We start from the raw sequence: 14,252 nt of genomic DNA, 5'->3' as shown, positions 1-14,252 counted from the left end.
GTGAGCAAAGTTCCATCACATGAAGCCTCATTAAAAATTATTTCTGGTCTAATATTCGGAAGAATAGCTTATCAGGATCCCCAGTTCTTTCCATTAAGCAAACATCTCAAGCAATTAATTTCAATATTATTCATGTTTGCCACAATAAAGTCATGCCCATATGTAGTTTTGTAGCAAACATTTTGTATTTTGCCTAGGTACTCAACTGACACAGGTCCAGACAGCCAAGTGAATTAACTGGCACGATAAAATGACAAAAAAAGGACAAAAGGTGTTACCTTTCAAATATACTCCTTTTTTAAAGAACTATTACTTTTTAAAAATATTTCTAGGCTATTATATTTTAGTTCTTTTGTTTTACTTTTTTCTTTCATTATTTTCCTGTTAGTTACCACACATAAGAGGCTGCAGTATGGCAGCAGTCATATTGTCATGTGGCAGTGGTCGATGGGGATACTGAATTTGTATGGTAGAAATGAATCTAGTTGTGTTTGCAGTCATACTGAAACTAAAGTATGTTTTGAAACACGGAAGATATTCTGCATACTTTAAGGCAAAGCTATGCATTTTGTTTGAAGCTATTAAAAAGTGACCACAAAGCACTAAAGCTTATCCAGGATGCTTATGGATCAGATGTATTAAGTAGGGTACCGGTATTTAGGAGGTGGAGGCATTTTAAGAGTGGTAAAATGACAGTCAAGGATTATTTATCTTGAAGCTAAAGTTATGTTGATTCTCCTTTTGATGTTAAAGACAATGACCTGAAATAGTTAGGGAGCACCCTAACTATTTCAGGGTGCACCCCAACCACTGACTGGTGATTAGTATTCACAGTTGTTATGGTATCTCATGAAGGTGAAAATTTGACAAAAAAAAAAAAAAACAGCCAGAAATGTGGAATAAGCAGCGATAAGATTTGATAAAGGATAACAGACTGTCTATGTGGCACTAAACTGACCACTGGAGGTATATATTACCAGAACCCTGTAGTTTGGATTTTTCTTGGTGAAATTTTTTGGCCTTCCTATCCTTAAAATATGACCTATGAAGACATAGGTAGTGATAGCAAGGTGAAAAAAAAAAAAAAGCTAATATTGCTCCTGCAGTGCATGTTGAAATATGGCTTGTGTTTGAGAAGCAAATAGAATGTTGTAAGAGAAAATTACACTGTCACTGTAGGTTGCTGTTTTAAAAGGTTAATTCTGAATAACAGGTACACAGTTTCAGAATCATATCTATGAACAATTTAATTTCATTAATAATTTTATCAAATATTTTTCTATACTCCATATAGGTATAAAAATTTGTCCATTTATCTGAAATTTCTGTATGCCACACACAGAAGTGGAGCGGGACTGCACCCTATTAAATAACACATGCCATGCTGTATAAATGCCAGGAGTATGCACTGATCCATAACTGATAAACTGCCCTCTGCACATATGCTTGCTATAAACAAATGTCACTAGATGGGTAGTATCCACTCGTATTAAAACTTTTAAAATTAAAAAATAGCGGATTTAATTAGTATTGCATTTGACTAGAAAAGGTCAAGCATTGGTAAAAAAGTACAAAGAGAATTTTAAAATATTAAAAACTTTTTTTTACAGATATTGGCTTGAGTTCAGGTAAACTGAATGGGCATGGGAGGATGTTGAATTCATTGTTATGTTCTTGAAACCAGTTAGCAAGCAATCTGCTGGACCTGATGGCATTGTATGGTGTCTTATTGAGAGATGCCAGAGATATCTGGATATACTGTTATCACGAAGGGGTTCTGTTCTTGTTTATACTCTGGCATGACCAACCAGGTCAGTGGAGTTCACAATAAATCATCAATACAAATGTTAATCGTATTTAGCAGTTATGGGCTCGAATCTCGGTCCACTCGTTATTGTTGTTATTTGGTTTTTAGGAGCATTAGCAACTAAGGCCATACTGCTCTGGGATATGCGGTGGTCATTCCTTGACCTTTCCGCATCCTCCGTATTTGGTGGTGACAGGCTCGAACCCAGGTCTAATCAGGAAGCGTGTGCTATGCACTGCTGCTCCTTCCCACCTGGCTACGGAGGCGCCTCTCGGTCCACTCAAAGAGCGTGTGCTACTGCAATCACACTTCTGACCATTCCTGGCTATGTCAGGCCCAATGAAGTGGTATACATGGTCAGTGATGATGATAGAAAGGTAAGAATTCCCATGGAGTCATTGATTAATGGTGATTGTAGGATCCAGGGCATGCCATTAAAATAGTCCCCAAACCATAATACCACTGCTTCTAGCCTGTTGAACACCAATAGTGCATCCAGGTGCCATGACCTCATGCTGCTTTCTCCAAATACAGATATACTTATCAGCAGGATAGTTAGAAACAGGATTCATCAAACAAACATGACAGATTTCCATATGATGGTCCAGTGTTGAAGCTGAATAGCTGAGCTAACCACCCAGTTGAACTGGATGATTTGCAGGGTCACTGTGCTGCTACAAGATGAGGTACAGGATGCACACTAGGTGCATTGACCACACATGGTTGTCCCCACACATTCTTACCTTTCTATCATGATTGTTCAACCACTGTTGAGTCAATCACAGTAGATGTGTGACGCCACAGAACATGAGCACTTAACCATGTTGGCTGTTGTTGAGATGCTGGCACCTACATGTTTTACCTCTACAATCATTCCACATTCGAAGTTTGAATGACCTCAATGCTGATCCACTCTTCCTTACAGACACTCAAAAATTGATCATGACATATGCAAACTACAATCTTATATCAGCCTTTTCAAACTTTGAGCCTTCACTAATATAACAGATCATCCTCTTTCCTACAAAAGGGGATGTTGTTAATGCAAAACCAACTCAGTCCATCACCACTCTGTATTAATATTCTGCAATAAATTTTAGTACATTCTGTTAGTTTAAACCCCCTCCCCCAATTCAAAAATTAATTACAAACTGAATCTCAGTCTTCAGGCTTAACCGTAGAAGTGTGATTCTGTACATTCTTAAGGATGATGTATATTGACTGTGAACGCAACATTCAACGCTGCCAGCAGGTTCCTGTGAATCATCCTCATAAAATTCTTTATTGAATTTTAGTTAAATTTATGTTAAGAGAAATAAGATGCTTTTTTTTTTTGAAATATAGTGTGTTAATGGAATAACTGTTTGTACTTTAAATGAAACCACGACTAAATGAAAACATAACATTTTATATTTTATTACATATTTTACTAACATGTCTGAAACCATAACAAGGAACTTTTACAAATTCACATTCACAGTAATCTGCCAATTCTTATGTACATCTATAAGCATATGTTCAAAACTACACCTATATTAAATCTATACATGAGTAAACTTCAAATGCATGCATGCATGCATGCATCAGCATCATCATAAATAAAGTTCACTCCTGGAAGAGCACATTTGGGAAATCCAGAACATAATGAATACTTTGTATGTCTCATGGTTTTTAATGTTTTATAATTTTTTGCAATGAATGAAATCTTAACAGAATACAATCACCAATCACTAAACTAAACATAACATTTATGTGCAGCCTTACATAATCTCTTATACAGCAATATAAATAACTATTAGAGTATATCTGAATGTCATTTGTTAAATCTATTATCACACTGATCATTAATCTATCTCAAGAATAATAAAAAGTTGTTAGGCCAATATTGTAACAAACAGATTTAATAATAAAGAATATAACACTTTACAAACAAAAGGGAGGTACCCTTTTATTACTGTGAAGACGATATGGAAAAAAAAAATTGAAGTGGAATGTTGGTAGTGTATATTAAAGTGATAAAATGCATAAAGTAGCTGCTTTTCTCCCATCCCCACTGGAAAACAACATTAAATGTTTTTTTTAGCTTTAAATAATATATCACCAGTACTCAATTACAAAGTACATTTAATTAGACATATACCAAACTTTCTACCACCAACAGAAATAATGAAATAACAAATTACAAAATGAGGTTTCTAAGATGATTCTTCTAGCATAGCTTCTGGCAACACATATGATATGTCATCCCATGGGTGGCGATAAAGACCCTGTTTTAACCTTTTCTGGTCAAGATAATGACCTAGAGAGAGAATGAAAAGAAGTAAAAAAAAATGAAAAATTTTATTTTGAATACAGTATAGCAGTATCTATTGTATTAGTTTTAAGTTTAGCACAAACTGTTAGTGCTCTTGAAAATAATAAATACTTGTTACACAGTAAAGCACCAACATAAGAGTAATACCTTATAGCAAAACTACATTTTCCATGCTGGAAAGTTAACCAAACTTTAAAAATTCCAGAAAGGTCATTATATGAGATCAACAAATACCAGTGTGATTGTGATTGTGTGTGCGCATGTGCACACAGTTTTGTATTAGAAGCATTATCTGGTTGCATTACCCTGAGTATGAAATACTTAGGGTGATGCAACCAGATGATGCTCCTGCCCCGAAGCCATCCCACTATCCATCTAAGAATTTTCCCTGTGATTCCAACCTGTTCCGGCTTATAAATTAACCGTTCATGTGAGACTGAGTCAAATGCTTTGCTGAAATCCAAATAAACAATGTTGAAATTATTCCCTAAATCCAGTTTTTGAGTGACCCTGTCAAAATAGCTAACCAGATTAGTGAAGCATGATTTTCCCTTTACAAAACCGTGTTGAGTATCCTTCAGAATTCCACCCTTGATCATTGTCTCCAAGATTTTCCCCACTACTGAAGTTAGATTGACTGGCCGGTAATTTCCCACTTCATTCTTAGAACCGCCCTTGTGTATTGGAGATACACTGGCACTTTTCCAATCCAACAGAATCACTTCTGAGTCCACTGATGTTCTCATAATATGCCTCAATGGTACAATGCACTCATTTGCCGCCTCTCATAAGATTATAGGTTATATGCCATTAACCCCAGGAGGCTTACTGGCCTGTAGGCTCAAAAGTTTTTTCATTAAATAAACGTGAAATTTCAACATCATTAATTATATTTTTTTCAACTTCACTCCCATAATTTCTTATTGACACAAAGGGTTTTTCTTCTGTAAATACCGATGCAAAGTAACTGTTGAATTTATCTGCAACATCAGTTGGGGTATCTAATACTATCCCATGTCCATTACATACGGGTCTGATCTGGTTGGTCCTTCTCTTCATTGCATTTATATATGTGAAGAATTCCTTCTTATCCCCACTCTTTTCCACTGATTTCTCATAATCTTCCTTTGCCAGCCTAACCTTTTCTGTGGTACTATTACAGATCAATACTTTTTATTGCTCTGTAACTTTTCCATGCCATCTTTTTCTTCTCAAGAATCTGGCAACTTCCTTATTCATCCAACTTGGAATCTTCCCCATAGAGGATTTTTTTTAACAGTATATAATCATTCATATAATCAATCATTCTGTGACTAATTTTTTAAAGGTATACCATAATTGTATTTGCTCTCTGTGAGATATCTACCCAGTTAATAGAGGCCATGTAGCATCTTAAGCCATTGTAATTTCCTTTCCTGAAATCAGGGCCGCAGCAAGTGGGTAAGTGTTGCTTACAGACGGCAATTCAGTAGGGCGCTAAAAATATTTGACATATGCAAATCAGATCACTGTTTAACAAACTTCGTTATGAAATTTTCTATTTAGCGATATATTTTTGAATTCCTCTTGGTAATTATGTTTAAAATAGTTTTCGTAGAACAAAGAAAATCTCCATATAATGAACAGATTATGAGAGACTTACGTAACTGGGTACGCATTGTTCGCACCTTATTGCACATTGTTCTGGCCTTCACGCAATTAGTGCTGCTACTAAGCATGAATTATAGTGTAGTGTATAGTGTTTTTAGGGTCTAACGGCACCAGGGGTTTCCCCCATCTCCGCGTAATATACATTGTGGTGTGATACAGAACACTGTAGAGGCCAGAGGTTTAAAAGTGTATGGATATTGTAGTGTGTAATGTTTTGTACCGTTGTTCATCTGGTCTTTTAGCCGTTGGGTCTCAAATGAGACCCACCGTTGCCCACACTATACCTCGTGGAGGCAGACCAGGTACACCAGTATTTTAGAAATTTACTATTTACTCTGGCAGGTCCTGCCACCTAATTTCCTGAGATTTCAGTGGCTAGGACCTAAAAAAAAAGTGGAGGAGGGGGGGGGGGGAGAAACGCTAGAAATTGGGTCAGACCGAAAGAGATATAAGTTATACGGGTTATTCATTTTTTATTATTATTATTTTTTTTTTTTTTTTTAAATTTTTGTGTGGGGCTTATGTAGTTTTGGCAAGGGTCAAACGCTAGTCGCAAGATAGCTAGAGAGGGAAGGGAGACTGAAGACTGGGGGGTGAAAGACAGAAATATGGAGTCAATAGTGAAGATAACCACAAAAGTCGGCGGGGCAGGCCGATGCCTCACCAGGTGAAGATGGGGGATGGCAGGGGGGAGGGTACAGAGTAACCATCCCCTGCCAAGGGAAGGGAAAGAAAGTGAACCGAGTGAGGGTACCCGGTTCAGATCGCCTAATGATGTTTCGGCAGCAAACTGCATAATGTCTTTGTCAGGTTTTCGTACGCCATTGCTGGGACATGTTGTCCCGTCCGTGTGAGTTGTCAAGTCCAGATAATGACTCCAGTTTAAGTGAGTGGTCAGATCCAGGTTAAGTTAATGATTAGTTTTTCAGATTGTAGCTGTTAGGTTTTTGTTTGGTTGACACATCTAAGGATCTTTATTATGGATGATGAGTGGTTAGTTTGTGGGAAAATTCCTGCTAGGGTTGTGGGTATGTTCTTCTTCTAGTAAAAAGCAAACTGCGCAAACTGCGTTAAGGCTTTATAGTTGTCCTCACTCTCCAGGAGATATTGTTCTTGGTTTATTGGTGAGAAACGTATTCTAGTTATTAAGAGGCAGCGGAGGTCTTCGTATAGTTGGCAGTGGTGCATGAGGTGCTCCCACGTCTCTGGCTGTCCACAGTGGCAGAGAGGGGTGTCACTCAATCCGAAACTGGAGAGTTTTGCTCTTATTGCGCCATGTCACGTGAGCAGGTAAGATGTCAGTAGACCCGGTGAAAACCAGTTTGGGCTTTTGGGAAACACTAGTTGATTATCCGGTATGAATCTTCGGGTGACTTCCCCTTTTGTCGAAGTCGTCCAGCGGGTTTGCCAGGCCTGCTGTAGGTGGGTGAGAAGGCGTTTTTTTCTCTAGTTTACGATCGTTCGCCGGATTAGTTGTGTAGTCTAGGCAGGTGATTGATTTGCCTTTGGATAGTTGATAAAGCAACCCACAGTGGACGATCTCCAGGTCAAGGGGGAGAGCACCCAAGAGGACCTGGAGGGCGTGGGTGCTTACAGTACAGCAGGCTCTCGAGATTGTTAGTAGGACTGAACGTTGAATGGTCTCTAGCTTCCTTTTGGTTCCACAAGGCGGTAACAGCAGACTCCTGATGCGTATGTTATTGCTGGTAAGAAGACTGCCTTATAGAAGAGGGCTAGGGTCCTCTTCTTAAGTCCCCAGTCGCGACGAGTGACTCTAGCTATTAGTGCGGAGTATTTTTTGATTTTGCTTCGGAGGTAAGTAAGATGGGGTGTGAATGACAGATTTTTATCCAGCAGAATACCAAGATATTTAAGTTCGGTGGAAAGCTTAATTGTTGTTTCCTGAATCTTTATCTGGGGAGGCCTTCTGATATTGAGAGAACCTTTAAGTAGGATGGAGCAGGTTTTTGTTGGGGATATCTTTAAGTGGTTTTGGGTGGCCCAGTCTTGTAGGATATTTATAGCATGGTTTGCAGAGATCTCTAGTTGAGTTCTTGAGTCTGCCGCCAGCATCAGGATCAGGTCATCCGCATAGGCCTGCGATCGCACATTACCAAGGTCGAGGTTTAGAAAGCTGTCGAGCACCACGTTCCAGAGAAGTGGGCCAAGTACTGAGCCTTGTGGGCATCCTCTATAGACTGGTCGTGTGACTGAACAGTACGGAGCACTGACGGTTACTGTTCTGTTTGCAAGATAGGTTTTTATACAATTGTACAAATTAGCTGGTAGTTTTGCTTTCCGGAGTCTGCCAAGGACGCTTGGCCACCAGAGGGAGTCAAACGCCCCGGCAAAATCCACTGAAATGACAAGGAAGTATTTATGGCTGGTAGTGGTAGCTGCTTTGACGATATTCTCTAAGGCGTCCACCGTGGAGCATCCCCTTCTAACGCCGTATTGGGTCAGAGTGAAGGCCAGCCTTGGAGTAATGAATTTCTATTCTATTGCTTAGAAGATGTTCTAGGAGTTTGCTTAAGAGCCAAAGGGATTACTAGTCTGCAACTTAGCAGTACTTGTAAAACCTATCCAACTGCTTGTCCCACATACTCAGAAGTTGCGCTGGTCACCTGACTGGTTAACGTTTACCAGTATTCAATGCGGCACGTAAACAATTCATCTGAAATCAATATAGTACAGAACATGAAATTGCAGACTAATGTTAATCTGCTTATTATCCGAATCCGTGTTTCATATTTATATTTCGCAGGATTATATCCAGAACATGGATATAACCCGGTACTTCGGCCAGAAAGAGAGGAAGAAGGCAGTGACAGGATGTGAAGGCACCTCCCACTCATTGCTTTCCTCCTCACTTGCATGTTATCGGGGGGGGGGGGGGTATCACCTGACACCACAATATGTCTGAGCTGAAATGGCAAAAATGAAATGCAATTTTTTTTAAAAACAGCTAACAAAAATTAACACTGCATACAACCACTGATTCTTCCCCACCCCATAAATTACTAGGCGATTTCACAGGTGTTAACAATGAGAAGTGCTCATGTACATCAGCAGAAATGCTTTTTTTTTTTTTTTTGTGTTCTGGGCATTCTGTTACGTAACCCTGCGTGTAGGACAAAGCCCCCTCAAAGTGCAAAGTAGGACAAGCCCCCTCAATTAAAGTGCAAAGTAGGACGAACCCCCTTGGACAAATAATAATACGAAATGCTTAAACCATAATTTTTATTCTTATTACAGTATTTGTAGTTCTTTAAGAATGAACACTTACGGAACACTTCACTCACTGACAACATTTCGTGTTATTATTTGTCTGAGGGGATTTTGTCTTACTTTGCACTTTAACTGAGGGGATTTCATTGGTTTTGTCCGGACCCAGCTGCCTCCCCTAGTATAAAGAGAACCTGATACAATTACTGCGAGAAACACCAAATCGTCAAGAAACAATTTGAGGCAAAAAAAAAAAAAAAAAAAAAAAAAAACCTCATCTCATCAGTCCTCGCTTGCCCGTTGGCATACTTCAAACATCCACACTGAAAACACTTGTATTCCAAAGCTATAAAATCCACACTCATACACCATTCAATTACAGTCGTATATCCATCCTTTTGCAAACGGAACAACAGCATGATAATTTCGCATTTCCATCCAATTGCATTTCACATTTGCATTCAATAAAACAATCAGAAACACAAAATGCAGTAAATTATGCGTTCCCAATAATTAGCCAATTGCAGAACTCGACCGGACAATCACTTTGTTTTTTGGCCAACCCGCAACGGAGATACCCATGTTCTGTATTCAGCCAGAATAATATATACGATACTATTTTTAGCAAATCAATGTATAGCATTCAGGAGATCTTCGAAAGATTTATATGAAAATGATAATGGTGATTTTTAGAACTTAGTGAAACAATTGCTAAATTTGATTCAGTTATGGCAGAAACATTTGCCATATTCAGAAAGCTGGATCGAAAATTATCGTGCATTAATTGGGTAATCAAATAAAAAATGAAATTATTGAAATAATTTCACAAAATATTGAAAATAAAATACTAGAAATTACTAGAGAAGCTAAATATTTTGCTGATTTTGGTATAATCACCGAAGACGATAGCCTTAAAAATAACATCTTATACATTTTTGTTAGATTATAATTTGGCATGATATTTTAAATAAAATTAATCTGGTAAGTAAAATGCTTAAAAAAAATAAAAGAAAGGATTCTGATATACAGGGTTGTTAAAATTAAAGTATCCCTATGTAGAGGGCTCTGGAGCGAGTTCTAAGGCTCGTACTGAAGAGAAATTTGGACAACAGGAACAATAAAGAATGCGCTCGCCATTTATTGGGAAAAAAAAAAAAATTAGTTACAAAATTTGTCACTGTATGGCACGTAACTATTCTTAGTTACGATTATGCAAATTACGATTGGCAATAACTTTGCAAAAGTTATTGCCACAGCGCCACTACTCAGCTCTACTGTACTGTATAAAAGCAAAGCAGTGTCTTCAAGATCATACAGTAGATGTTTGCCTGCACTACAGCAGCAATGTCAAAAACATTGCAGGAAAAGGCACTATTAGTGAAGCAGTACTATCAGAACAGCAACAATGCAGTTGCAGCTATCAGAGAATTCCGGCATGAGAAGTGCATAAGGCCCACGTGGACCTATGACTGTTTGTGCTGTCCGCAAAATGATTGTGAAATTTGAAGTGACAGGACATCTTGGTATTCAACCAGGTAGAGGTCGAAAACGAGTGGACTCCTCTCATGTTGAAGATGTGGCTATGGTTGTTGTGGATTTATCAAGTCAATCTCCATGTGGTAGTGCAAGTGTGCCAGCTGTTTCTCGCAAAGCGGACATGCCGTATTCCACTGTAAGGCTAATAATGCATTAGGTGTTGCAGTACTATCCTTACAAGATGCACATGCTACAGCAGCTGAAGCATGGTGATGCAGATATTCATTTCACATATGCAATGCAGTTTCTGGTACAAATGACAGTGGTATCACTTGGCCATGGAACTTCCTTTGGAGTGATGAAGCCCACTTCTGCTTAAATGCACAAGTGAATATGCATAACTGTCGCAGTTGGGCAACAGAAAATCCTTGAGTTATCCAAGAGGTTCCGTTGCATTCTCCAAAAGTGACAGTGTGGTGTGGATTTACGGCCACATTCATAATTGGGCCATATTTTTTTTGAACGGGTAACACCGACTGGACCCCACACCTGTTCCATCATTGGACAGGGATATTATGAAATGTTGGCAACTTTCGCAATACCAGAGCTGCTGCAACAATGTGAGTGCCTTCAGCATACCATATTCATGCAAGATGGTGTGCCACCCCACATCCACCATTGTGTCCAAAGATTGCTAAAGCAACACTTTACAGATGAACAGGTCATCAGCTGTTGTTTTCCAGACATCTTGGCCACCCCAATCATTGGACCTCACCTCATGCGACTTCTGGTTGTGGGTTTTTTGAAGAACCAGGTGTATCGGAAGGATGTAAAACTCTGGCAGATCTGAAGGACAGCATTAGACAGTCATGTGCTGGCTATTCCAGTTGACATGTTACGTTCAGCTGTAGAAAATGCTGTTCTTCGAATGGAAACTACTGTTGACCAAAATGGAGGACACACTGAACAATTGTAGTGCTGTTCAAGTGATTTATATTACCATGGCGCCATATAGTGACAAATTTTGTAACTATTTTTTTTCCAATAAATGGCGAGCGCATTTTTTATTGTACTGTTATCCAAATTTCTCTTCAGTACGAGCCTTAGAACTCGCTCCAGAGCCCTCTACATAGGGATACTTTGATTTTAACAACCCTGTACATGAAGCTCTTGAACGTCTACAAAATATCACGGAATTTATCAAGAAAATAGAACAGAGGAAGCAGTCCAAAAAACATGGCTACTATCATTGTCATTGAAGTGTGGTTTCCAGAAGTAAGCACTGTAAGGAAAAGATTGAAAAATGTCATTTCGATTATGAAAGTAGAGATGAAGCTATTTGCGAAATACAACAAAATTAATTTGTTCTTTTAAATGCCACAACAGTTTTCTCCTTAACTGAAAGGCTTGCAAAAATGAAAGAACATGGAGAAATATTTAAAGTGTTTTATTATATTTCTCAATTTAAAAACAAAAAACTGATGATGTTACCAACAGCAAATTCAAAATGGGAAGCATTCAAAGAACTTATCTTGGAAGCTACTAGGCTTTACATACCAACTAAGAAATATTGTTCAAGGTTTAGGCCAAAATGGATGTCAGATGAACTAATGAGGCATATGGCAGAGAAGAAAAATGCATGGGATACTTACAAATTAACACATGACACAGAAGCCTATGATAGATACAAGTTGATATGCAACCAAGTTACAAAGGAGGTTAGGCAGGCGAAGGCAGATTACGAGAAATCCTTGGCAAGGGATGCAAAGAAAAACAGCAAAGAGTTCTTTACTTATGTAAACTCTAGAAGGAAGGGGATGAATCAGATTGGTCCACTTGATATTGATGGGTCAACTGTTGATGATCCTGCTCAGGTAGCTAACAAACTAAATGAATATTTTGCATCGACATTCACACATGAGGAGTTATTCAGCAAGGGGAATGCCAGAGGTGTATTCAACTCTAGCAGTAAGCTACAGAATCTTGAAATAACTGGGAGTAAAGTGGAGGAGAAACTGTTGAAGATAAACACAAGAAAGGCACCCGGGGTGGATGGGATCTATCCAGTTATATTAAAGGAGGCAGCAAAGGAAGTAAGCAAACCCTTAGCCATAATTATGAGAGCTTCCTTGGACTCAAGGGAGGTACCCATAGACTGGAAATGTGCAAATGTGACCCCAATTCACAAAGGAGGATCAAAGGCTGACACAAGTAATTATAGACCTGTGAGCTTAACTTCTGTTCCAGGAAAATTAATGGAGGCACTGGTTAAAGAAGCACTGCAGGATCATTTAGACAAGACTTCAGTTATAGCTCAGACACAGCATGGTTTTGTTAAGGGGAAGTCTTGCCTGACCAACTTGATTGGATACTATGATGCAGTCACAAAAGAACTGGATGCAGGGAATAACTTTGATATTATATACTTGGATCTTAGAAAGGCTTTTGATACTGTTGCACATGGAAGACTGCTACACAAATTGGAGCAGTGTGACATTGGAGGCAAATTGCTGCTATGGATAAAGGGGTGGTTGAGGGGGAGAAGACAGAGAGTGGTAATCAATGGACACTGCTCGTCGTGGACTAATGTTATTAGTGGAGTCCCTCAGGGCTCAGTGTTGGGTCCATTATTGTTTTCTGTATTTATAAATGATATTGATGATGGTATATCAAGCTTAATGTCCAAGTTTGCAGATGATACAAAGGTTGGCAGGGTTGTCAAGGATACTACTGACACTATGCTGCTGCAACAGGATCTGGAAAGGTTGAGCAGATGGGCTGAGAGGTGGCAAATGAAGTTTAACATTGACAAATGTAAAGTACTACACATGGGAAAAAGCAACCCCAGAGCAACGTATCAACTCTGTGGTACTACACTGACAGTGGTAGAGAATGAAAGGGACTTGGGGGTGATTGTGCAGGCAGATATGAAGTTCTCTGAGCAGTGCAGACGGGCTGCAAGAGTAGCTCATGGAGTATTGTCAATGATATACAGGAATTTTTCCAGCAGGGATAAGGAGGTAATTATTCCATTGTATAAGGCAATGGTCAGGCCACACCTAGAGTACTGTATACAGGTCTGGAGGCCTCATTTCAAGAAGGATGTAGAGCTGCTGGAACGAGTACAGAGAAGGGCAACAAGATTAGTGAATGGAACAAAGGGGTGCTCTTACGAAGAAAGGCTTAAGTTTTGCAAATTACAGTGTCTGGAGACTAGGCACCAGCGAGGTGATCTGATAGAGGTGTATAAAGCCTTGAATGGTTTAAGCATGCTCAATGCTGATGGGATTCTTCCTCTAGCTCAGAAAAATCACCTGAGAGGGCATAAATTCAAATTGAGGAAAGACAGATGTAGGATAGACGTGCGGAAATTTGCCTTTAGCCAGCGGGTGGTTGGTTGGTGGAACAGACTGCCATCCCTTGTGGTGGAGGTTGATAGCCTAAATAAGTTTAAGGCTCAGCTGGACAGGTATTTTGAACGAACAGAGGGGTGAAGTGGAAGTGGGTTTTTTTTTTTTTTTTTTGGCTGATGCTGCATAAGCTTGCTTTCTTGCATCAAATGCCTCTACTAATGCTAAATGCTAATGCTAATTGTCATTGAAGTGTCGTTTCCAGAAGTAAGCACTGTAAGGAAAAGATTGAAAAATGTCATTTCGATTATGAAAGTAGAGATGAAGCTATTTGCGAAATACAACAAAATTAATTTGTTCTTTCAAATGCCACAACAGTTTTCTCCTTAACTGAAAGGCTTGCAAAAATGAAAGAACATGGAGAAATATT

General features: G+C 38.9%; 1 protein-coding gene across 2 annotated transcripts in view; it reads right to left on the bottom strand.

Annotated features, from left to right (window-relative positions):
* Positions 1-3,299: 3,299 nt before the first annotated feature.
* The window catches only part of ATPCL (ATP-citrate synthase), a 551,864-nt gene continuing 540,911 nt past the window's right edge, over positions 3,300-14,252 (bottom strand). For both annotated transcript variants that reach the window (XM_090382775.1, XM_090382774.1), the window contains exon 27: positions 3,300-4,106. In XM_090382775.1, the coding sequence (XP_090238901.1) occupies positions 4,003-4,106 (104 nt within the window). In that variant the 3' untranslated portion in view covers positions 3,300-4,002. The remainder of the gene's footprint in view (positions 4,107-14,252) is intronic.

The sequence above is a fragment of the Mastigoproctus giganteus genome, chromosome 10, assembly GCF_048544385.1.
Source record: "Mastigoproctus giganteus isolate SK-2022 chromosome 10, ASM4854438v1, whole genome shotgun sequence".
Taxonomy (NCBI): Eukaryota; Metazoa; Arthropoda; class Arachnida; order Uropygi; family Thelyphonidae; genus Mastigoproctus; species Mastigoproctus giganteus.
This window is presented reverse-complemented; position numbering and strand designations above follow the sequence as displayed.